Raw genomic sequence first — 26,444 nt, forward strand, 5'->3', positions numbered from 1 at the left:
ATTGTTCCACTTTTAGGTATAGACTGTGGTTTAATGGCTGCTTGAATGTGTAGGTTTTGCTATTAAAAAATATGAGAAGGCTGTAGGATATGTAAAAAGAATTTTAAAGTCACTGACATTTGTCACTGACAATTCTTGTATTTTTTCCCTTAAATCAACAGATTCACGCATTTCCGGGGCTATGGTTTTAAAATCAGGACCTAGCATGATGACGTCAATTCAGGGAAATTTAGGGTTGAGGGCTAAGGGCCCTATACATATATAAGGGTTGGGGGGAGGTAAATGTGTTCTGGTTCTCATTTTAATGAAGAAAAGCTTCTTTTCATAAGGGACGGGGGACAGAAATATATCCTGGGGGAACGACCCCTCTGTTCCCACGCCAATCGACTCTACTGACACCACATTACTGGTTTATTTTTCTTTGTTGCTTTCATAACAGAAAGGGAACGCATTACAATCAAATAGTTCGTGGTGACGAACTGTAAAGATTCACTCGGCCCAGTAGTAACCGAAACTCTAAAAAAGGAATTTTGATAGCAATTAATATTTCAAAAAATCGGCTTCTTATGCTGATTATGAATATATACAATTAATTAAGTTTAACATTATCCACAAAAAGCTATAAGCCTAATTAAAAACACATTATCAGATTCAGCCTGTCAGAGAACCTCACTCCAGGAGTTTCCAGCTCCTATGTACAAAAATGTGTAATTCTGCATTTTAGATAAATTTTTTTTTGAATTTTCTCAACAATTTTTTTTGATTCTCTGTGTTAATTTTCATGATGTCATTGAAGAAACAGGATAATTTTTATAAGGATTATTTAGGCTTGTGTATTTTGGCCGGTATTTATATTTGTAATTTTGTTTTTTTTTGTATATGCCCAATTTGTTGATCTTATTTTTTTCTTTATACTCTCTAACTTTGGAGGTCAATAAAGTGTCTGAATTTCAATTTGAATTGGGTCGCTATGTTTCCCCATGCTGTAATTATTTTTCAAAATCTCTAGTAAACTTAATCTTAAATTTTTTAAAGTAATTTTTTATCTAATATATAGCCTATGCATCTATGTTTATCTAATATTTAAAGTTTTAATCTTCTATTTAATAAAATAAACTTTATTATTAAGCAATCAGGTAACCTCAATGTAACCATTCAGTTTTTTTCGTTTTTTATCATGTCATTTTGGTAATTTTTTTTTTTTTGGGGGGGGGGGTAATGTTTTTTTGTTGTTGTTAAGACTTCCCCTGACTTCTCGAAAGGTTTGCGATTTTGCAAGTTCTCTCCAATACTTTTTCTTGAAGTTTGCCGGGGCTGAGAGAAAATTGCATACCCCTAACCTAAACATACCCCCCTCCTGGATCAAATATAATCCTGCATATAGGCTTAGTGAGTTTTTATACGGTTAGAGATATTTTCTAATGTTTCGTTTATTGATCAAAATCGTTCTTATCATGTATAGATTGAAAAAAAGTTTTGGATTCGATCCAGATGTTTGCCCCTCAAAGGAAACTAAATGATTGACATTATGCAATTTATAGACTTAGGGAAAAGTAGAGAAAAGGAACTAGTTTTTCAAATAAAAAAGCATCTAACTCAAAATATTCTCAAAGTAATAGTGTTGGCTTTTAGGTAAAGGGCAAGATGACTCATGCAATTATTTTCTCAGCCTCATCAAATTTACTGAATGGTTCTGAGAAGTAAGGAGAGAACTCATTTGATGACACATTAAAATTGTAGCGTCTTTTTAAGGGCGGAACACGATCTAAGGACCGCTAACCGCCAAATTGTGTCTATAGGTCCCGTCACTGCCCCTCAAGACATCTTATCAGAATTTCAAAAAAAACTGTGGCTTTCCTACAATCCCGAACAAGGGGGGGGCGGGGAGGGGTAAGTTTTACAAAGAGTCCTCTTAAAAGAGAGGCTCCATAAACAACTTTCACTAGGAAAATGGAAGCGTTGCGCCTTGTTAAAAATAGAAAAATGTTGAAAATATCAATTTTTACCGATTTTGTGAATATCAATGGAATTAGGCCCAGAAATACATTTGAACTTCAAAGTTGTTCAGTCATTTTTAGTTTTCTTGGTTTACCTTGTTTTGAATTTAGTAATGAATGAAATTAGGTGAGATGAAATCAGATGATATAGAATTTATTTACTCAGGCAGGAAGGGTGGGGTGCATAGGTAGGGAGTAGGGCTCATGATGAATAAGGAAGCTGCCAAGTCTTGTTTAGGCTGGGAAGGTATTTCTAATAGAATACTAATCGCTCATTTTATGACTAAAACGTACATGATATTAGTCATAGTAGTATATGCCCCTGTCGAACCGATTGATGGAGATAGCAGTTACTCCTATCTCCATTTTACTTACAGCTACTGGGACAATTAAACAGGATCCCAGGGATCATATGGATCCCAGTTAATTCAGCCCAGGAATATGTTATTTTTACTTTAATGGATTTTAATGCTCAGGTCAGTAGGAATAGGAATAGATGATATCCTAGCCTAGGTAAATTTGGTGTAGGAAAAGAAAACAGTAAGGGTTACAGACTGCTTCAATTTTGCATGCATAACAATGTAGTTATAACCAATGCAGCATTTGGTCATATAGTTGCTCATAAGTTAACAAGATATTCACATGATTGTAAAACAATTAACCTTATTGATTATGTTGTTGTAAACCGAAGACTGGCAGGATCAATACAAGATACTAGGGTATATAGGAGCTCAGTTATTGGTGCTAAAAGTAAAGAACACCGTTTAGTAGTGTCTAGGGTTAATTTAAAGCTGAAATTTAGGAAAGGGTACCCTTCCAGGAAGTTATTACATTAGTAGACACCAGGATCCGATTGTGAGATAAACTATCCAGGAACAATTGAATACTGAGTTGGAGAGATTAAAATTTAGCAATATAGGTACTTGTATGGACTCTAGTAAACACGCGAAGAGAAACGCATATAGAATGTCAAAGATGCTATTCAAAACCGGGTTTCCGGTAGTGTTGTTGTTCACTTCGTGGAAACTATTTAATCTTTAGTTTTTTGGCGTTGAAGGGGCAATAAAAGGTACCTAGGTTAAGTTAGGTTACGTATTTAATATATGCTATGCTTTACCCCCCCCCCCTAATGTGTAAATATAGGCCTATAGCCCAAATCTGTTTCTAAACTATTTTGTTCTCGTCCTATTTTGTTATCATTTCATTAGCATTAACCAAAATTTACATTTCACGTGTTTACTAGATTCCATACAAGTACCATAATATATAAGATGGGTGGGATAATTTTAGGAAAATAGTTTTTAAAGTCGCTGATGGTGTCTTAGGCAAGAAAGTTAGAAACGCATCCAGGAATATTTGTGAAAATGCTTCATCGTTAATAGAGAGGAGAAGGGTCCTATACAAGAATTATTTGGGGGATAGATCATTTGGAATTTAAGAGGAGTGTAAATAAAGTGAAGAAAGGATTAAAATTTATATTAAAGAGGCGTTAAGTGGAGGCCATGGATAAAATTAATGAAGATCTGGAAGATGCAGCCAGACTGCATAATAGGAAAATATTGTACTGGGATGTTAATAAATCGAGAGGGAATAGTCAATCTGAATTCGTCCTAGTTAAAGATAGGAGCTGGGCTGCAATTAGTGATATGGAAAGAGTCAAAGAGAGATGGGCAGGTTTAAAAAAAAAACTTATTATAGGCACAGAGGAAAAACTCTATCAAGATTCAAGAAGTAATCAAAATGATCGAGCCTTTAAATTACTTGCATCTTTCCCTTTCAAAGATTCCTCATTTGACAATGGCGGTTCCAGGGAGGGGGTGAGGGGGCGCACCCCCCCCCTGACATAGTCTAAATTAGTGTAATTTACTTAATTAACGCAAGTTTGCGTTTATTCAACTTGCTCTTAACGCAAGTTTATCAGCTCAACCTATTTTGCCCCCCCCTAAAAAGGTCCTGGATCCGCCCTTGTCATTTGATCGCTTGAAAAATAAGAAGGTTGATGTACATGCCAATCATTCTGTTTACTAGCGGTCTCTAAAAAGGAATATTTGCTTTTATTCTTTTTATTAGCATTTCTTCATAGATGGCGTGTGCTATCATCTAAACTATATAAATTCCTCAGTATCTACACTTTTTGTTCATTTATGTACTATATGGCAAATTTATAGGTTGCTAAAGTGTGTTCTGTCACCACAAATAGCTTACTATTAAGCACGGTACTCGTATTTAGGGCAGTATTGTCTGATGGTAGTTATTCATATTGAAAAGAGGGGGATTAAAAGCGGTAGCGTGATTCTTCAGTCTGTCCAGCTGTTGATCTTCATGAATTTCAATCGGAGCAAAATTATACGTGTATCTATAAAATTTCGCGTGCGATTTATCCACGGAGATAAAACATACACTTTCGTATTCATACTTGTATTCAAGGCTATGGTGGAGGGGTCCCCAAACCGTACAGAAGGACACCCTCTTAAAAATAAAAAGGTATTGTTCGAATTTGACTTGCTTAGAAAAATTTGTATTTTAAAAGTTGTAACTTTGTCTCATAATTTCACGGTGATATGATAACATTAGTGGTTGATCAAAACCCTAGAGATTTGTTCAGATCCCTGAGAAGTATCTCAAGTGATGTAATCAAATTACTAGCAAATATCTAGGAATATATGGCAGGAAGTTAGAGTGGAACTCTGAAGAGACTGGAAAATTTCAAAATTCATTTTCGAATATGCTCTTGCGAACACCTCCCCAGGAAATAAAAATCAATCAATAAAGGTGTACCGAGGTGTGGCCTTTGTGCGGAGGAGTATATTAGTATTTTTAAAAGAATATTTTAAAGAACTAAAGTGTGCTTTATATAAATGTGCTATGCGTAGAAAAATCCGGTATTTATTAAGAATCCGGTAAACACGCGATAAAGACAGCATCGGAATATCAAAGATGCTATATGAAAAGCAGGTTTTCGCTGCCTTGTGAGGTATTGCTCACTCCGTGACACAGATTTAAACTTTAGCTTTTTGGGGTTGAAGGGGCGAAAAAAGGTACCTAGGTTAGGTTAGGTTACGTATTTAATATATACATGCTTTACCCTCCCCCTCCTTAATATGCAAATATATAGCCCAATTATGTTCATACACTAGTATATTTTCATTTTGTTTTATTTCATCAGCATTAATGAAACTTCTCTTCTCGTGTGTTTACCAGATTTTTAGTAACTATCAAAATTCTCTTTTGTCACGCTCTTTGAGCAAATATATCATTAATGTGGTTATAACAGCTGAACCAGCTATTTCGTTTTTGTAGCTCTAAGCTAGAAAATTCTATTGTTGTTTACTTGTTACTATTGTTATTACTGTTTGTTACTATTAAAATTAAAATTTACAAAAAGGACTAAGATGTAAATTAGCTTTCAAGTAAGTCCTTAAACGTCTCTATAAACTAGCGGCAACGAAAAACAAAACGAATTGAAACATAAGTGCTTCTTTTGCAAAAAAAGTTTATTTTCCTTATTGCTGAAAACTCGGGACTGAAATTCTTGTATATGAATGGTTTGGGCTAAGGCGATACAAATGGTGCCTTTTTATTTCGATCCTTCATGATATTGAAAAAAACTACGTTTTCTAAAGAGTTAAAGAGGCTGAGTACAAGGTCGAACCTTAAAACGTACAGGGATTAGGAGGCACAGTTGGGGGGCTGCCGCCCCTCAAACCCCCCGCTTTCGCAGCCTTTAAATAAAAAAAAAAAAAGCTTTTTTACACTGAAAGTAAGGAGCGACATTAAATCTTAACACGAACAGAAACTATTCCGTATATGAAAGGGGCTGTGCCCTCCTCAACCCTTCGCTCTTTACGCTAAAGTTTTTATTGTTTAAAAAAAGAGTTGTGAGAAAGTCAAACTTTAGCGTAAAGAGCGAGGCGTTGAGGAGGGCACAGCCTCTTTCATATACGGAATAATTTCTGTTCGTTTTAAGATTTAATGTCGCTCCTTACTTTCAGTTTAAAAAACTTTTTTTTATTTAAAGGCTGCGAAAGCGGGGGTTTGGGGGGCGGCAGCCGCCCAACTGTGCCTCCTAATCCCTGTACGTTTTAAGGTTCGACCTTGTAACTCAGCCTCTTTAACTCTTTAGAAAACATAGTTTTTTTCAAATAATTTCTGCACGTTTTTGTACAGTTTATTACTTATTATTGCTCCTTGTAACTCAGCCTCTTTAACTCTTTAGAAAACGTAATTTTTTTTCAAATAATTTAAAAAAGAAACTGGGTTTCTTTTTAAAGTTTGAATTCAGTATTAAAAACATTACTCTGATGGTGAATCGAACCCGATTTTTCCGCCTGAAAGTCTGGAATCTAACCGCTAGACTATACAGACACAACAGTAATTGTTGTTTAGTATATGGAAGCTATTTTCGACGCAAGCAAATTCCCAAAAAACTTGGTATTTGGTTTTTGAAAAACAGGGAAGGAGTGATCAGATTGAGCTGAAATTTCGAGGATAAGCTCCCAGGCCCCAGGAAAGATTATCCTCCAAATTTCAGCCCGATCAGACAACGTTAAAGGGGGGTTGTGGTCGGAAAAATTAACATGGGCTAATATAGGAAAAGAAGGTTTTTCGTAAATGTAAATTCGGGGGATAATTTTTTCGGTCTGAAAATATCAAAAGGCCCTAACAGGTCGAATTCTGCTTCAAATGAGTCCTCATTCAACCGGATTCGTTGCCAACTGTGGCCTGTAGGCGTGGCTAAGAAAAAAAAAAGAAATGAATTTTAAGTGGCTATATTTGTTTTTTTGAAAACAGGGAAGGAGTGATCTGATTGAGCTGAAATTTCGAGGATAGGTTCCCGGGCCCTAGGAAAGCTTAACTTCTAAATTTAAGCCCAATCGAACAACTTTAAAGGGGGGCTATGGTGGGAGGGTCGAAAATTCCGGCCCAGTTTAACCCATGAAGATAAAGTCGGAGGAGGATTAAATTTTGCAAGTTTCTTAGTTTGAGCTTGGGCTACAAAATGCGATTACCGCCGTCTCTCTGCGACCTCTAGGACCTGAAATCGCTTAACATTGTGGTGGGTCGCCTCTTTATAGAGGCACAAGTGTGCCTCCTTGAAGATTAGCCAGAATAAAAGTTATCATTTGTAGGAGGGGGTATAGAAAACACATCACAAGTTAGTTTATATACATTTTTGTTATGTATTACGAGTCTGACAATTTTTTTTTTTGGGGGGGGGGGGGGTCAAACACCATAACCCTCTTTCTGGATATGGCCTTGATCATTAACCAATCAGCTTCAATTTGCGATTTTTCCTCGTTGGATATTTTACGCGTTTGTAATTTTTCGTTTACTATCGGCTAAAGTTAGTTCTTTACACGGTTGCGTCTAATTGCCTCAACCATGATTAGTTGGGGCTGATGCTGTATGATTTAAATTTGGATGAGAAAGTTTCAATTATAAATAAAGAAGTGGAGAGATAAGTAACCATCAAGACATAGATAGATAGATATTTAATGCTTTAAAGACCTCTTCGGACCATGGCAAAAACAAAACAGCAAAAGCAAAAATTAAAAATAAAACCCCACAGACATACTAACTTACTTTCATACAAAACTTGCTGCCATGCCGTTATGTTCGTCCAGTGTATCTTTCATAATCAATGCCTTTATAAACTCCCCCTTTGTTTATTTCTTTTTGAATATTAGTATATCGCTAGAACTTTCTAGCTTGTTTTCTGAAGCCTTCTGCAATATGGGTGAACTTGTCCAGTATATCATTTTTTAGTGGTGTCAATTGAGGGGGATTTGTTTTTTTCTAATCCTATATTTTGAAAATAAATATTTTTTTTCTATAAAAGTAAATGTATTTTTTCGTATTCTCAGTTTTTAAAAACAAGAAAGAATTGCTGCTACTTTCATTAATTATAAATCCCCCCTTAAACTCATCGATTGTGTATACTGATACTCAAAAGTGAGTTTGAATTTAACAGATCACTTTTGGTTTAATTTCTAAATCTGCTGCTATGCTAATGGACTGACTGGTCTAGTAAATTTTTCATTATGAATTCCCCCATCAAACTCCGTCCATTGTGTATTTCTTTTGAAAATTAGCCGGATCATTTTTTCAGTGCAGAGATAGACGGGGTCACAGTAAACGGTGAGGCTGGGGGTGTAAATTCCAGCTACATCTGCCGCGCTCGTCATGGAGGACATAATATAATAGGATCCACTCATGCAAGACTTTGTCAAATAGCGTACTTTGGGGAAGTTTTTTCATATCCCAGCTTTGAGGTAAATATTAAATTTTCTGATTTTTCTTCTATATCATACTATATATATATATATATATATATATATATATATATATATATATATATATATATATATATATATATATATATATATATATATATATATATATATCCTAATTTCTAGGTCATCACAAGAAAACTTACTTATTACACCTTAATTGACCAAAACTTTTATTTTTATTTTATTTGGAGTCTAAAAGAAATAAGAATGGTTAGAATAAAGAGAAAACCCTCCTTTTCCTTTCTGTTTGCTGATGATTGAACAATCAACAATCAGCAACGGGCTAAGTCTGTAAGTCTGTAATCCACGGACTGAATCTGTAAAAACAACTCAAAATTGCTCTGCATCAGCTTCATTGGTTTCAGTACATGCGAAAAAAAATTATCTTTTTACAGGTTAATAAAAAAAAAAAAAAGAGAGAGAGAGAGAGAGAGAGAGAGAGAGAGAGAGAGAGAGAGAGAGAGAGAGAGAGAGAGAGAGAGAGAGAGAGAGAGAGAGAGAGAGAGAGTTTTATTACACAACTCGAAGATGAAATGTTTTTTTTTTTCACTGGTTAGTTTTTCTCTGAGTTTTTTTTGTGTGTTTCTTTTTATCAATTTGTGCAAAACTATTCCTCATCCTCCCACTCAAAAGACAAGAAGGAACTGACACGTCGATTTGACGCCATTTTCGCCAGCAATGGCTCTGGGGTATCTTTTTCCTTTTTTATTCCTCTCTAAAAACAAACAGAAATTACCTTTTTGTTGTAAAATTTCTAAAGCGTGTCAAGTCCAGGGCCCAAATACATCTCATGGCTACAGCAATAGCTGCAACGTATTACAGGGAAAACTGTGGCCCATAGTAGCCAAAAGCTTTAAAACGCGTTAAAAAAAAACGTTGTCTCGTAAGAAAAATTCTAGTCAGGCTGATTCAGGAATAATAGCTATTATTTGTATTCATTTTAATAGAATTTTTTTTTGCAGAAACAAATGTATAGGAATAAAAAAAAGAAGCGGAAACGCTTATAAGTCTTCTTTTTATATTTTATTTCTTCAGCACAGATAGGACACTAAAACATCAGAGAGAGCTGTTTAAGATCGTTTGAAAGCTAATGCTCATATTTACGCGCTTTTTACAATTTCATCATGACAACACCATCGTAAAATGTGTGATGGTACCAAAATGAGATGTTAGTATCATTTTTGGAGTGCTAAGGCTTGAAACCATAAAAGGTCTATCACTAAAATCTCCATGATCCATGAAAAAGATCCATGAAAAATTAGTTTTTTTTTATTTAATTTAATACAAAACCAGGTATTAACCTCGTTTCCTACCTCAACCGCAGCGATGCCATTTTCGTATATAGCACTAAATACTTTAATATATTTAATATATACTATATTTATATTTAATATTTAATAGTATATTTTATATTATATTTAATGTATTAATATATAATTTAATATATTTATCTGGTATAGGCAGGCACGTACGCAGGAATTTGTTTCTGGGGGAGGGGCAAATCCTTCAAATCCCTTATTCTGTGAAAAGTATCAGACAATTATGGTGAAAAAATCGTGAGATTTTTGAGGGGGGAGGCCCCCCCCCGCGTACTTGCCAGTGTAGCCTATAGGCATACCATACAATGATCAAACATTCCCTAACGCTCGTCTATAAGCTAAATCAAATGCTTGCTCATAATCTATAAAACTAAGGACTAAAAGGGTCTGATGACTCGGACACATCTCCCGTAGAAAACATTCCGAGCCGGAAATTTGCCCTCCCCCCCTTCACCCGAAAAAAATATGCATACTTACTAGTAACAAATACTATGCGTAAACAATGGGCAAATTTTACAACTTAAAGACCTTTCCCCATGGGCTTGGGGGGGGGCTTGTTATCTCCAATGGCATAGTTATTTTGCCTTTCAACTGTGCTGAACAAAATGACTATTTTAAAATTTTGATCGAACGGTTTTGGGAAAAAGGTGCGCGGGAGGGTGCCTACTTACCCTCCAATCTTTTTTGTCACTAAAAAAGGGCACTACAACTTTTAATTCTCATTACAATGGGTCCTCTCCTGATATTCTATGACCACTTGGTCGATACGATCGCCTTTGGTAAATAAAAAATAATAATAATAGACACGGAACCATGATCTTTCTTCTGGCAAAAAATACAAAATTCCATTTTTGCAGATGGGAGCTTGAAACCTCTACTCCACGGTTCTCTGATGCGTTGAATCTGATGGTGTGATTTTTTTTTTTTAAGGTTCTTTTACTTTAGGGAACCTAAATCGTATCTATCATTAACAAACCAGCTTTTTGTTTAAATATTTATTTTTTTAACAAAACATTTTATTTATTTTCCATTTGCAAATAAGCCTGAAAAGGATACATTCAAGAGGAAGATCTTAAGCACCAGTTTAAGAGTTTTTGATCCTGGAGATTTCAATGATAGACCTTTTATAAATTCTATATCACCTAATTTCATTTTTCCTACCCCTTGGGGTATGAGATTCTGAAATCCTAGTAAGTCCATTTCAAAGGGTCTGAATTGTTCAGTCAAATGTCAATACTGTAGTTTTTTTTAACGCTGTAACATTCGAAGTTCCAATTTTCATTATATACGTATACATCTATATATATATATATATATATATATATATATATATATATATATATATATATATATATATATATATATATATATATATATATATATATATATATATATATATATATATATATATATATATATATATATATATATATATATATATATATATATATATATATATATATATATATATATATATATATATATATATATATATATATATATATATATATATATATATATATATATATATACACACACACACACACATATATATATATATATATATATATATATATATATATATATATATATATATATATATATATATATATATATATATATATATATATATATATATATATATATATATATATATATATATATATATATATATATATATATATATATATATATATATATATATATATATATATATATATATATATATATATATATATATATATATATATATATATATATATATATATATATATATATATATATATATATATATATATATATATATATATATATAACGGTCCAAGAATGTATCTTCTTAAGTCTATGCAAAGCGCTTAAGCTGGCTTAGAGCTGGACAACAAGAAATCCCGGTGACCTCCAGTATGAGTGGTCTTTTATATATATTAAAAAAAAAAAAAACAAGTTCTTTTTTAACTGAAAGTAAGGAGCGACATTAAAACTTAAAACGAACAGAAATTATTCCGTATATGAAAGGGCTGTCCCCTCCTCAAAGCCTCGCTCTTTACGCTAAAGTTTGACTCTGTCTCACAATTTAATTTTTTAAAACAATAAAAAACTTTAGGGTAAAGAGCGAGGCGTTGAGGAGGGGACAGCCCCTTTCATATACAGAATAATTTCTGTTCGTTTTAAGTTTTAATGACGCTCCTTACTTTCAGTTAAAAAAAAACTTGTTTTTTTTTATTTAATTTTTGAACGTTTTTGAACAAATGCAGGTTTTGATCTAGGCTCACAGTACATGAATAATTAAAACAACATTTTCATATTAATTTACTTTTATTTAGTTAAATGGCTTTCTCGAAACTTGTTTAATTTTATTTACGAACGTTTTTATTAGTAATAAATATACGTAACTTACGAATTAACTTACATAACGAACTTCTATTTTGATATATTTTTAATACGTATATTAGGGGGTTCGTCCCCTAGTCAATACCTTGCTCTTTAAGCTAAAGTTCGAATTTTATTCCAATTCTTTAAAAATGACCGCTTAATCACAAAGGCCGTTAATTAGAATAAATAGCTCTTATGAAAGTACTAAAAAATCTTTGGCTTAAAGAGCGAGTTATTGACTAGGGGGTGAACCCAATCATATATGTAATATTTTCTGTTCGTTTAAAGTTTTGATGTTGCTGCTGTTGAAGTTGAAAAACTTGTTTTTTTATATTTTATTTCTGAACTTTTTTTAAATAATGCTGGGAAGTCCGGCGTCCCCTTCATAGCAATGTCCCTTCCCCCCTTAAAACTTCCTTCATGGAAATTTCCTCCCACATAGCCCCCGACCCCCCCCCCCCCCCACTACCAGGAAAAATCTCCCCTGAAAACGTCTGTATACTTCCCAATAACCAATACTATATGTTAACATTGGGTAAAGTTCATAACTTTCAGGCGTCCTCCCGGGAACTTCAGGGGATTAAGTCATCCTAAAAGACATACTTATAATATTTTCGAACATGCTGAACAAAATGGCTATCTCAAATTTTGATCAGATGACTTTGGGAAAAAAATGAGCGTGGGAGGGGGCCTAGTTGCCCTCCATTTTCCTTGGTCACTTAAAAAGGGCACTAGAACTTTTAATTTCCATTCCAATGAGCCCTTCCACGATATTTTAGGACCACTGGGTCGATACGATCACCCCTGGAAAAAAATAAAAATAAAATAAACACGCACCCGTGATCTTTCTTCTGGCAAAAAATGCAAAATTCCACATTTTTGTAGATAGGAGCTTGAAAACTCTACAGTAGGGTTCTCTGATACGCTGAATATGATGGTGTGATTTTCATTATGGTTCTATAACTTTAGGGGGCCTTTCCCCTTTTTTTCGAAAATCAGCCAAATTTTCTCAGGACCGTAACTTTTGATTGGTAGGATTAAACTTGATGAAACTTATATATTTGAAATCAGCATTAAAATTTGATTCTTTTGATGTATCTATTTGTATCAAAATACCGATTTCTAGAGTTTCAGTTACCATTGAGCTGGGTCGCTCCTTACTGCTGCATTATTATATCATCTTAATAATGCTGGGAAGTCCGGTGTCCCCTTCATAGCAATGTCCCTTCCCCCATGAAAACTTCCTTCATGGAAAGATTCTCCCACTTAACAACCCCGACCCCCCCCCACTACCAGGAAAAATCTCCCCTGAAAACGTCTGTATACTTCCCAATAACCAAAACTATATGTTAACATTGGGTAAAGTTCATAACTTTCAGCCCTCCCCCCGGGAACTTCGGGGATTAAGTCATCCTAAAAAACATATTTATAATACTTTCGACCATGCTGAACAAAATGGCTATCTCAAAATTTTGATCTGGTGACTTTAGGAAAAAAAGAGCGTGGGAGGGGGCCTAGATTTCCTCCATTTTTTTTTGGTCACTTAAAAAGGGCACTAGAACATTTTATTTTTCCGTTCGAATGAGCCCTCTCGCGAAATTCTAGGACCACTGGGTCGATACGATCACCCCTGGGAAAAAGAAAGAAAGAAAGAAAAAAAAACAAAAAAAAAACAAATAAACACGCATCCGTGATCTTTCTTCTGGCAAAAAATGGAAAATTCCACATTTTTGTAGATAGGAGCTTGAAACCTCTACGGTAGGGTTCTCTGATACGCTGAATATGATGGTGTAATTTTCATTAAGGTTCTATAAATTTTAGGGGGTCTTTCCCTCTTTTTTCAAAAATCAGCCAAATTTTCTCAGGCGCGTAACTTTTGATGGGTAAGATTAAACTTGATGAAACTTAAATATTTGAAATCAGAATTAAAATCTGATTCTTTTGATGTATCTATTGGTATCAAAATTCCGTTTTTTAGCTTAAGCTGGCTTAGAGCTGGACATCAAGAGGTCCCGGGGACCTCCAGCATGAGTGGTCTTTTGCTAAGCGTACCCTTGTAAAGCACTTTGATATGTCGCTTTAGAAAAAAAGAAGCTTTCAGTTCGGCTGCCAAAGCCAATGCAAAATATTTCATTAATTCTCATTTGTAATCGATATGATTCATTCAGTTCTGAGAGGAAACCATCCATTTCCCAAATTTCCCCTTGTGAATTGGGTGTCGAATTTCAATATATGCTCTTATCAGTTTTTAATGATGTTCGTGATTTCTGTGGTTAGATAACATATACGTATATGGCTTATTAGTATTATTAGTGTAGTGCCTAATTAGTATTTGTAAAGATGAAGGATCTTGTTGAAAAACGGAAGTATCGAAAGATGCGTGGAATCTTTTCTTTGTAACTCGATACTAATAAAAACAGGGTTGCCACTTCACTCCGCCATGTCCTGAAAAACAGCACCAAGAATCCCAAACAGACTCCTTTCGGCTGCTAAGAGCTTTTCTTCTTGTTTTTCTTCTGATGCTTCCTTCGCCAATGCAATCTGGCTGTAAACCAAAAGTTTTTTTTTGTGTTTCCATCATTAACTGAAAAAAAAAGAATAAAAAAGTAATGTATTGGAGGCATAAGGCTCATTATTATGGCATCGCCTAGCTGTGCTGATGTTTTTCAATATGTCCCCTGTATTTTACCCTTTTTTGTTATTTCTTTTTGTAAGCTTTATCCTACTTCAAATTCAGTTCCCGTATGCCTGTTTGTACTTTAAGGACTAATTTATTTTGTATTTTCAGGTTTTAACCAATCCTTCTTCGTTCGCCCGTTTGGACTGGCAATTATGGACGAGGTTTTATCTGATCCCAGATGGAGCCCTTGAAACTAGACTCAGTTATGTCTCGCGATTCAAAGTCGATGATGTATACTACGGAGGAAGGTTAGATTCGACACTTGGGCGAGTAAGTTAATTATCCTGTCTAAGAGTTTATTGATTTGTAAATTAAATTAATTTTCAATTAAATAGATTAATTGATGGTAATTAATATTTAACTAATTAATTAATAATATACTGTTAGCACTGGTATATCATATATACTGGAATACATTATATTAATAATATAAAAATTAGATAAATTAGAATAATCTAATTAATAAATGTATAAATAAATAAAATATATAATATTATACATTAATGAGTAATTGATAATAATTAATAAGTAATCAATTAATAACAATGATTAAATTAATTTGTTAATTCTGTATAGTAAGTTAATAATTTAAAATATTGTGATGGAAGTAAAGAGCCTAGTAGAAACTTCTGGCTCTTGATGGTTCTGGATTCTGAAAAACTAGTGCTATACTGAAAACACAGAGCTAACACATCAAAACATAATTAGGAGAAGAAAAATCCTTAAGTAGCTTGCAGAAAATAAAAGCCTAATTTATACATCTCTCAAAAGTGTTTTACTGGTCATGAAATCAAGGAATTTTACAACATGAATTAGTTCTCGAAAAAACTCAAGAAAGCTGTCTTTCAACAAAGCGCTAGTTTTTCAGATTTTCACACATCAGGAAATATCATGAGCTAGTTTATTCAACTCGAAAGTATTTGCACATTTGTTTTAGATTCATCGACCGTGGCCTATAGCGCATCGAGAAAACATTTTGGAATAGTTGTACTTTCTTATTTATTTTATTTTTTTTTGTGTATGCATGTATGTGTTTGTATGTATGTATGTTTTTTTTTATGTATATATGTTTATTTAGCCGTTATATGTTATTTAGCCGTTATTTAGCCGGTATATATGTTTTTTTAGCCGTTGCTCGGCTGTTTATTTTTGGTACTTGTATAACATATCGACCACACCTATATCATAAAAGTACCCATGTTATTCTTACTTCATAGTATGCAGAATAATCATAGTTAACACATTTTGCATGCAGCCCCAATACTTTACCCCCAATCCCCTGATGTGCAAATATATAGCCCAAATTATATATTCCCTATATTCTCCGTTTTTTCAACCCACGTAAGGCCTACCTGTAAATTGAATCAGCAGTTGTGAAACAAAAACAGGAAAGAAATTTGGGCTATATATTTTCTTGTGGTCGATATATCATCGATATATCGATGATATCGATATATCATACAAATACCTTTTTTTTAAAAAAAAAATTTCACACTAGGAAACCTTGGTATTTTTATTTTTTTTTGTTTTAAGGGTACTTATCTCTTATTCTATACCCAAGACACTCAAGAAGTGAACTTAGGTTAATCCTAATGAAATGTACCTAAGTATGATGAAAATATAATACTTTAGTAACAAAATTATGGAAACTAAAATAGAGAATTAGGGAAATCAGCCCCCTACCCTCCCCCGAACGCATTATATTAAATGGATTTACCAACCCTAACCAAAATACTAACTAAAATATTTAATTCAAATATACCTACAATGTAGTGTATATAAACCCTCTCACGCTAAGCTGAAAGAAACTACAGAAAGAAACCGGTTCTGTTAGACCAAGAACTTGAGTCTGGTGGGTATAAGAGATAAGTACCGTTTAAAGTTTTAACTTTGCACTATACTTTCATCAGGCGAACTGTTTTTTAATCAGTTTTTTAAATAATTTTTTTGTTTTGGTTTTAAAATACAGGCAATAAAACTCCTAAAAAAATTTTTTTCTAACTAGGCAGGGAAACTGCAGAAGTCAACATAATATGTTCTCATGAAACCGGTTTCATAGCTACAAAAACAAGCGGCGGGTGATACAATGCATTGGATTTAGACAGAATGCATTGGACTGGGTATAATTTTGGCTATATATTTGCACATTAGTAGGGTGGGGGTTAGGTTAGGTCAGGGGTACTGTCCAAATACTTTACCCCTCTCCCTAATATGCAAATATATAGCCCAAATTATATAATCGTATAAACTAATGTTTATTTGAAGGCTATATTTCATTTGGATTAACCTAACTTCACTTCTGTGTACCGTATTATTAACAAGTACCCAATTTTCCTTAAATTAATCTGAAATTTGTTACATAAAGAGTCTATTGATTATCCTTGGCATCTTTGAGAAATTGTAAAAAGGAAACTCAATTGTGTATGAAATATTATTCCGTTTGAAATATTTACACAGTATTTGGTAACCTGAAGGATAATAAAAGAATTTAAGATGTATGGTTGATTTACTTTACGGAATTTCGTATCAATATTAATGCTAATTTTTCTGCTAAAATGCTGCAAAGAATTTGATTTCTCATCAGAAAGTATTTTGTTGTTATTTTTACTTCTTTGACTCTGATATTTTTGGAGAACTGATCATCACAAACGAATGGGCGCTTGAGAGAGAATTTATTGGCGCTTGAGAGAGAATGGGCGCTTGAGAGAGAAAGTATTTTGTTGTTATTTTTACTTCTTTGACTCTGATATTTTTGGAGAACTGATCATCACAAACGAATGGGTGCTTGAGAGAGAATACGTAAAAAAAAAAAAAAATCCAAGTTATGAACCTAAGTTACCAAGGGCAAACAGAAGGGCCATTTCCGATATATTACAAATTTATGTGGGGAAATGTTTGTTTTATTTTTTGCTGTTCCCAATCATCTCTTAATTAAACTCTAAAAATGAAAACAACAAGAATACCGTGACCTCAAAGTTATATCATCCCGTGGTATTGCTTTATATGCTCTTTTCAACTATAAACCTACAAAGCGCACTAAAAATGCAGGCTGAAATTGTCAAAAGTTTTTGAATTGAGCCTTTAAGTTATCTGCAAATATCTCGCAGTTTTTTCCTGGTTACAGTTGCATGGGGTTGGGGGAGGACAAGGGCGCTTACCCCCATAGCTCTTTGCTCCTCACCTTCTAAATTTTTAAAACAACCTTCTTTTTTTTTCTTTTTTTTTTTTTTTTACTGAAAACGCCCCTTTGTGGCATCTTCATTTGACAAATTAAAGAAACAGAAAAATCTGTCCCCCTGTAGGTATTAAAATTGCATCTTACCATGGTTCGGTCTTTCCTAGATTGCAGCTATTGCTGCAACCACTAACAGAATGTTAAACTCCAATTAGATTTACGCTACTCGGGCAAAGAGGTAAGTGAAGTTTTGGAGCAACGTCTAGCCAGAATAACGGACAAAGGTCTTTCAGGAGCTATATTTTGGTTTCATGTCTTTGCCAACCATTGAATGCCGTTGATGTCTAACCCTCAACATTTCAAAAAGGGCGTATCTAAAGAAGTCTTTATCTAGAAAAAAACAAAAATGATGTCACATCCAGAGAGGCGATCTCAAAATACGCTCTAGAAATAATACCAAAATAATGGAAAATAATTCCCTGTCCAGAAATACGGTCTTAAAATACGCTTTAAAAACAATGCCAAAATAATGAAAAATAATGCCATCTAGAAATACGGTTTCGAAATGTTCTTAAAACCATTTTGATTTTGGTTTTCCTAATGTTTACTCTGTGCTGCTAGTTTCAAAATGAACTGCGAATAAAATCTAATCGCGAATAAAAATAATGATTTTTTTTTTCTTCTTAAATTTCAGCCTGTAAGCTAGGCCTATGTTACTTTGCCTTTAAAAAAAACATTTATCCATTGTCTCATGCGTTTCCGATGGTGAAAACTGATTACCGCAAAAAAACTTTATTAATAATTGCCAAACCACGTCATTGCTTTTCGTCATTATTTATGTTCTTCATTATTATTGTGTCAAAGTTTGCACGAAAACAAATTTTTCTACTGTAAAATATATTGGAAACAAATAAAAAGGTTGACGAATTACATAACCCTTTGTACAAGTATATAACCCCTTGTTCCTTAACTGAAATAGGCTTTAAAATTCTTGCTTACAGACCACCTAGCAGATTGGAGGCTGCAGAGGGAAAATAAGCCTCTGAAAATCGTTTTTGTCATGTCACTTTGGCCCAGGGCACTTGCCCCATGAATTTCGAACCGATAGGTGAAAAAATGCCTACCAGCCTCTCTGCTGTGATGATCAGAAACGTTAGCAATTTAAGTTGGTCATGGGAATGATGGGAGTGCCCGCTTTGGGCTCCGACTACATAGAAAAATTCTGGCAGTAAGCCAGAGGTGTCTGAGGGACTGCTTGCTCCTTTTTTGCCAGAAATTATATAGATTACAGGGTTCCAATTCAATCAAGGTACAGCATCCCCACCTTTCCGCTAAAATTTTGAGGTGGAAAGCGAGTGTATAAGGGCAACTGTCCCACTTTAGTTCTTTAATTACATAAGTATTAATCCTTCTCCTAAAAAGGTACCATTGTAAAGGGCAAGAGCAGGTGTGTAAAAAGTTCCAAAGCTGCCAGAGCAGAATTCTATAAGGGCAACTGTCCCACTTTAGTTCTTTAATTACATAAGTATTAATCCTTCTCCTAAAAAGGTACCATTGTAAAGGGCAAGAGCAGGTGTGTAAAAAGTTCCAAAGCTGCCAGAGCAGAATTCTATAAGGGCAACTGTCCCACTTTAGTTCTTTAATTACATAAGTATTAATCCTTCTCCTAAAAAGGTACCATTGTAAAGGGCAAGAGCAGGTGTGTAAAAAGTTCCAAAGCTGCCAGAGCAGAATTCCAAAAGCTGCCGACACTTTAGCAGCACAACTTGTGTTTTGACAGGTTTGCTTTGAGTAAAAAGTATTTTTAGACTTAAAATTTAGAGAAAAGTAACAAATGTAACTTAGTATAGCTTGCTGTTAGAAATATCAATAGTTTTCTGAACCACAATTAACAATGTAATCGAATTCAGTAGCAAGCCATATACTAGCCATAAATACCATACTCTATAATTTTACATGTACCATTTTATCAAAAGTACTGTATCTTATTTGCTCAAATACTGCTAGTGGAGTATTGTACTGCTGTTACTTTATGGATGGAGTTGTATACTTCAGTGCTATTGATATTATAAAAATAACGCATACCCAAATGCATCCTTGATACTCATTGATCGCTATACTACAACTATAAAAAGCACCATTCGATTTTCTGGGTGAACAATACTGATTGGCAGCCTGGCAGGCACATGCATTATGAAGCTGCGATATTTGTTTTGCCCTAGTCTTATCCCCAAAATAAACAGAGGATTTCTGCTACATTGTAGTGTGGCTGTTTTAGGCCACTAAATTTCCACGTTCCAGCTTTCCCATTACTTGCTTTAACTGTATGTACACCTTGATAGTTACCAGCCCTTTTAAGATTCTTCCAACTGACGAATAAACAGTTTGAGAGAATTTGGCTGTGTGCGAAATTTGGACAAATATTCAATTTCAGTTGAAGAGAAGTGGAGTAAGTAAAAATTTGTCGACAAGAACGAAGGATAGCAACTACTTAAACGTAAATTTTCACATAGTGACACTGAAACTCAACGAGCTTTTAGTTTGAACAAGTTTTAAAAATCAACAGCATGAGAGCTCACTCACAAAGCGGGGCGGGATAGTACGTTACTTCTCTAAATGCGTGCTCTGCAAGGCCGTATCCAGGGGGGGGGGTTACCCGGTTTTAACCCCCCCCCCCCCGAAATTTTTTGACCGACTCGAAAATAAGTCGAAAATTAGTAAAACTTAGGTAAAAATCAGTAAAATTAGTCGAAAACTGAGTAAAAAATTAGTAAATCCCCCCCCCCCCCAAAAAAAAAGTCAAAAATTAGTAAAACCCCCCTGAACAAAAATCCTGGATACGGCCCTGGTGCTCTGTACTAATTGAATTCGATACCAATCTTTACGATTGCCAATATCTTTGTCTTGAAGCATTAAAGATCAGGATTGCATAATAGTTTTAATGAGAATATAGGACATAATGGTATTTACAAAAACAAGTGGAACATGGGGCTTTTTGGAGCCAATCTGGTCTACTACTTCACTAATGCGATGAAATTTTAGTTTTTCAGCATGATTTAGTAGCGTAAAACAGCCACACTACAATGTAGCAGCAATCCTCTGTTAATTTTGGGGATAAGATTAGGACCTAATCTGCCGACAAATTTGGAAACTGCAAAGTAGCACTGTTACTTTGCTACCCCCCTTTTTGCACGGCGGGACGAAAGGGGGGGGGGTCAAAATTCTGAGACACCAGTCTGCTTTCATTCATAGGGAGTGCAAATACTTGTGTGATTCTGCTTCAAACTGTGTGTAGCTTGTCTATTTAACTGCTAATAAACTGGTGGGTAGAAAGGTGATAGCTTAAGAAGCCTTGAGCCCAAATTGTTCCTTCAAAATCATTATAATTTTCCGATTTGACAAAGTCTAACCGGTCTAATGCTAAATTACAGAAATGAAAGTGGTTAAGACAGGGCACCGATTTGTGCTTCCTAACAATATTCAGTGAAAATGCTTCCATGATTTCGGTTCAAACTTCGGATCAAACAGCACGTTTCCTGCCTTTTACTGAGAAGTTGGGGGTGATATTGAATGGGATGGGGTGTAAGACAGCCAGTTTCTCACTTTGGTGATACATTCGCACACATTGAAAATCCTCACAAAATATCCTCGACTCATAAAAAGAAAATAGAATTCCCAAGTTCTGTTTGTATGCAAATTCTCCCAAAATTTCATGATATCGATACCATCATCCCTGCTGAAAAAAAAACTAAAAAAAAAACAAGAAATAAACCCAAACTTGTAATACAGAATTACTCACTTCTGACAGATGCAAAATTAGTATAATTGTGTGTTATCAAATTCTGAATTAATTTTATATTAATTAATGTATTATGTTATACCACATAATATATTATAGCCAGAATAGAGCCAGAATATAATTTGTACTTTACTGAAAAAAATTCAAATGAATTTACTGAAAAAAATGTGCATTGTCAGTTTAATATACATATGCTGATATTTATTCCTTAAAATCTTAATTAATTTTTTATTTCTTAGTTATAAAAGTGAAAACATGTAAGATAATTTTTTCAGTAAAGTAAAAATTATATTCTGGCTCTTAGAAATCATAGGGTTTAGAACCCTACCCAGATTAATTTCTGCTCGTTTTGAGTTTGACTTTTTTTAATTTCCGTTTGTTTTGGGTTTCATTTATTTATTAATACTGATTTGTGGTAGTTGTATGCTTGGTACATTATTTGATTCTATTTTTGTTAATTTTTGGTTTAATGGAGTTCTTTACTTTTTTTAAAAACTTATTTTGTGCAAAAAGTTTTTTTGATTAATTTCTGTTCGTTTTATATTGACATAATATTTTTCAGGCAGAAAGAGTGAGCCTCTTCTGAAGTTAAACAACCATCCCTTCCATAAAAACCTTATTAACCCCTGGGCATAACTTACAACCCTTGCCCCTAAGCTCTGGGGATTGTTTCAGCCACAAAAGCCTTGTTGTATGATATTTAGACTGTTTTGAATAGAATAGCTATCTCAAAATTTCTATTAGATGCATTTCCGGACAATATGACATGTGTGGAGGGGGGAGAGGGTGGATGTCCTCTGATCATTTTGATTCTTAAAAAGAGCAATAGAGTGGATTGATATCATTTTAACTACTCTCCTTTGAAGTTTATGCGGTCACACTTTCTATAAAAACCCTATATTTTGCCAGTGCAAAATTTGTAGCACTCTCCTTGAGGGTCGGTGGAACTTTCTATCCCTTAAGACATAATTTTCAAACCTGTCAGACCGGCTTAACAAAATGCTTGTATCTAAATTTTTATTGAAAGTTTTTGAGGAAATGATAGGCGTGGAGGGAGACATTTGCCCTCTGATCACTTCGACTAATAAAAAAGGCACTAGTCCTCTCAATTTCCAATCAAATGAGCCCTTTTTGGAGCTTCTACGATAAAAATTTCAATAAAAATGTTAGATTCCCCTAAGGCATAACTTACGTCCCTTGTCCTGAGGGCTATGGGGGGAGGGTTGTCATCCTCAAAGACATAATTTCCAGACCTTTCAACTACGTTGAATAAAATGGCTATCTCAAAATTTCGATTGGTTGTGTTTGGGGAAATGGTGAGCGTGAGAGGGAGGTTAGTTACCGTTCAATCACTTTCAACTATTAAAAAGGGCACTAGCCCTCTCAATTTCCAATTGAATTAGCCCCTTTTGAAGTTTCTACGACAACGCTATCTATAAAAAAACTTATATGCCCCGAGGGTATAACTTACAACTCTTGCCCTGGGGGCTCTCGGGGGTTTGTCATCCTCAAATACATAATTTCGAAAACTTTCCACTACGTTGAAGAAAATGGCTATCTCAAAACCTTGATTGAATGTTTCTGGGGAAATGTTGGGCGTGAGAGGGGGGTTAGTTGCTCTCCATTCACTTTCGACAATTAAAAAGGGCACTAGCCCTTTCCATTCCAATCAACTGAGTCTTTTTTGAAGTTTCTACGACAAAACTTCCTATAAAAACTATATATGCCACCAGGGCATAACCTACAACCCTTGCCCGGAGGGCTGGGGGGGGGGGTGTCACCCTCAAAGACCTAATTTCCAGAACTTTCAACTACGCTGAACAAAATGAATATCTCAAAATTTTGATTGGGTGTGTTTGGGAAATGGTGGGCGTGAGAGGGGGGTTATTTGTCCTTCAACCACTTTCGACTATTAAAGAGGGCCGCAGCACTTTCAACTTCCAATCGAATAAGCCCTTTTTAAAGTTTCTACGACCACTCCTTCTATAAAAACAACATGTGCCACCAGGGCATAAGTTAGAACTCTTTCCATAAGGGTTGTGTGTTTTCTTATTCAAAGACGTAATTTCCAAAACTTTCAACTATGTTGAAAAAAAAAACGGCTATCTGAAAATTTTGTTTGTATGTGTTTGGGGAAATGGTGGGCGTGAGGGGTTAGTTGCCCTCCAATTACTTTCGACTATAAAAAAGGGCACTAGCCGTTTCAATTTCCAATCGAATAAGCCCTTTTTGAAGTTTCTACGACAAAGCTTTCTATAAAAACCTTATATGCCGCCAGAGCATAAGTTACAACCCTTGCCCTGAGGGTTGTGGGGAGGGGGGATTGTCATCCTTAAAGACTTAATTTCCAAAACTTTAAACTACGTTGAACAAAATGGCTATCTCTAAATTTGATTGGATGTGTTTGGGGAAAAAGTGGGCGTGAGAGCGCGCTTATTTGACCCCCGATAATCTTCTACTATTAAGAAGAGGACTAACCCTTGGAATTCCCATTGGAAACAGCCATTCTCGAAGCTTATACAACAAACCTCTGCATGAAAACCTTTTATGTCCCCCGAGATACCTTATATCCCTTGCCCTGAAGACTGTGGAGGGAGTTTCCTGTTCAAAGATATAATTTCCAAAACTATCAACTACATTGAACTAAATGACTATCTCAAAATTTTGATTGGATGTGTTTGGGGAAATAGTGGGTGTGGAGGGGGTGTTAGTTACCTTCCAATCCCTTTTGACTATTAAAAAGGACACTAGCCATTTCAATTTCCAATCGAATGAGCCCATTTTAAAGTTTCTGCAACAATGCTTTCTATGAAAACCTTATATGCCCCCAGGGCATAAATTATAACCCTTGCCCTGAGGGCTGGGGGGGGGGTGGTTGTCATCCTCAAAGACTTAATTTCCAGAACTTTCAACTACATTGAATAAAATGGCTATCTCAAAACTTTTATTGGATGTGTTTGGGGAAAGGGTGGGCGTGGGATAGGGGTTAGTCTCCTTCCAATCACTTTTGAATAATAAAAAGGCACTAGCCCTTAGAATTCCAGATTGCATGAGCCCTTTTTGAAGTTTCTACGACAACGCTTTCTATAAAAATCTTATATTCCCCCAGGGCATAACTTACAACCCTTACCCTGAGGGTTGTGGGGGAGTGTCCTCCTCAAAAACATAATTTCTATCTGGAAATCAACTACGCTGAACAAAATGGCTATCTCAAAATTTTGATTGGATTTGTTTGGGGAAATGGGGGGCGTAGAAGGGGTGTTAGTTGCCTTCCAATCACTTTCGACTATTAGAAAGGGCACAAGCCACTTGAATTTCAAATCAAATGAGCCCTTTTCGAAGTTTTTTACGACAACTCCTTCGATACGAAGTGCCCTGGTCCAAAAAAAATACATTGTGCCAACATAGTTCTTTACTTAGGCAGCGCTATTGCGCTGCCTTTGATTACCAGTCAAAGATCAATCCCCCTGAACTACCACGGGGGTGAAGCCTGTTTTTTGGGTTGAAAATTGACTTATCATTCTTAGAATTATTATCATGGTTGCAACGTCATGGCTACCTGATGAAGATCATCTTAGATAATTGTCATCGCGGTTGCATCATCTGATGCAGCCTAGTCAAGAACAAAAGCCCGTAGTAACTGAAAAATGAAAAACCCGCTTTGAATTCTGGTTGCAGCATCTGATGCAGCCTAGTCAAGAACAAACTCTAGTTTATAGTCACCGAAAATTGAAAAACCATCCTAAAAAAAAGTCAAATGGGGAAAAATTGGCGTTTAAATCTGACTCAGGAATGATATCTGCTATTTTGGCTATTGTTATTGGTGAAAGTTAATTGAGAAATCAAATTGCAGGGAATTTAAAAAATAGCTTGAAACCTCTCGAAAATGATGCAGCATCGAAATGAAAACTATAAACTTGGAATCACCGTCGCCGAAAATACCCTACTGGTGAATTACAGTCCCCGTCTTGAACAAGGGAAATAACTTTGCCAAGTGGTCAGCAGTGTTTTGCTCCCCTCCCCTTTTGACGGTATCCAGAGATCGCGGTAATTACATCTGTTTTGGAGTTTGTTTTGAACTGTTTTGAATTAATCCATGATTTTTAAACAATGGAACTCAAATTTTGTTTTTGAATAATGGCAAAATTATTTAGTAATTAGTTATTTTGGACAGTTGCAAAAGTACGATAATTTTTGTTCCCTTTTTTCGTTTTAGTTTTATCGCCGGCTAGTCCTCACTGTAAATGTTTTGGGGCTTAATTATAATACATCAACTGTCCCAGTCTCATCAAACCAAAAAAATGGCTAGCGGAAAAATCCATAAAGTATTTCGACACGAACATCCCCGTTCGAATTTTAATTCGGCAATGGGATTTTTTGTATATGCTTGCATATTATTTATAATAGGTGGAACTCTAAACCATTTTGACTTAGGAAACGACGTATTCTTCGTTGACTATACTGATTGCACACCAACGTCGAATGAATCCATACAAACTTGTATGGATTATATTATTTCCGAAAATGTTAGGCCATGTTCCTGTAGTTTCAATTTCACGATTTTAAAAAATCTGTCCAATGTGCATGTTCAATACGGCCTGAAGAATTTTTTACAAAGCCATAGAGACTATGCTGATTCGAATGATGACCTTCTGATGGTTGGTGGGGTTAGTGTCTCTTCTGCGTGTGAACCTCTGGCATGGACACCTGACAAAAAGATGATCGTACCCTGTGGATTATCAGCAAACGCGATGTTTAATGACACATTTAGCGTCAGCTACAGAAATCCAAAGTCTTTGGAAAGAATT

The 26,444-nt window shown here is 34.9% G+C and overlaps 1 protein-coding gene across 1 annotated transcript in view; it reads left to right on the top strand.

Moving 5' to 3' along the window:
• Positions 1-26,444, top strand: part of uzip (beta-pore-forming protein unzipped) — a 103,272-nt gene that overhangs the window by 55,867 nt on the left and 20,961 nt on the right. Inside the window, exons 3-4 of the mRNA XM_089104896.1 lie at positions 8,107-8,269; positions 14,771-14,932. Of these exons, the coding sequence (XP_088961022.1) occupies positions 8,107-8,269; positions 14,771-14,932 (325 nt within the window). The remainder of the gene's footprint in view (positions 1-8,106; positions 8,270-14,770; positions 14,933-26,444) is intronic.

The sequence above is a fragment of the Artemia sp. Qi Xiang Cuo genome, chromosome 19 (assembly GCF_049724085.1).
Source record: "Artemia sp. Qi Xiang Cuo chromosome 19, ASM4972408v1, whole genome shotgun sequence".
Classification (NCBI taxonomy): domain Eukaryota; kingdom Metazoa; phylum Arthropoda; class Branchiopoda; order Anostraca; family Artemiidae; genus Artemia; species Artemia sp. Qi Xiang Cuo.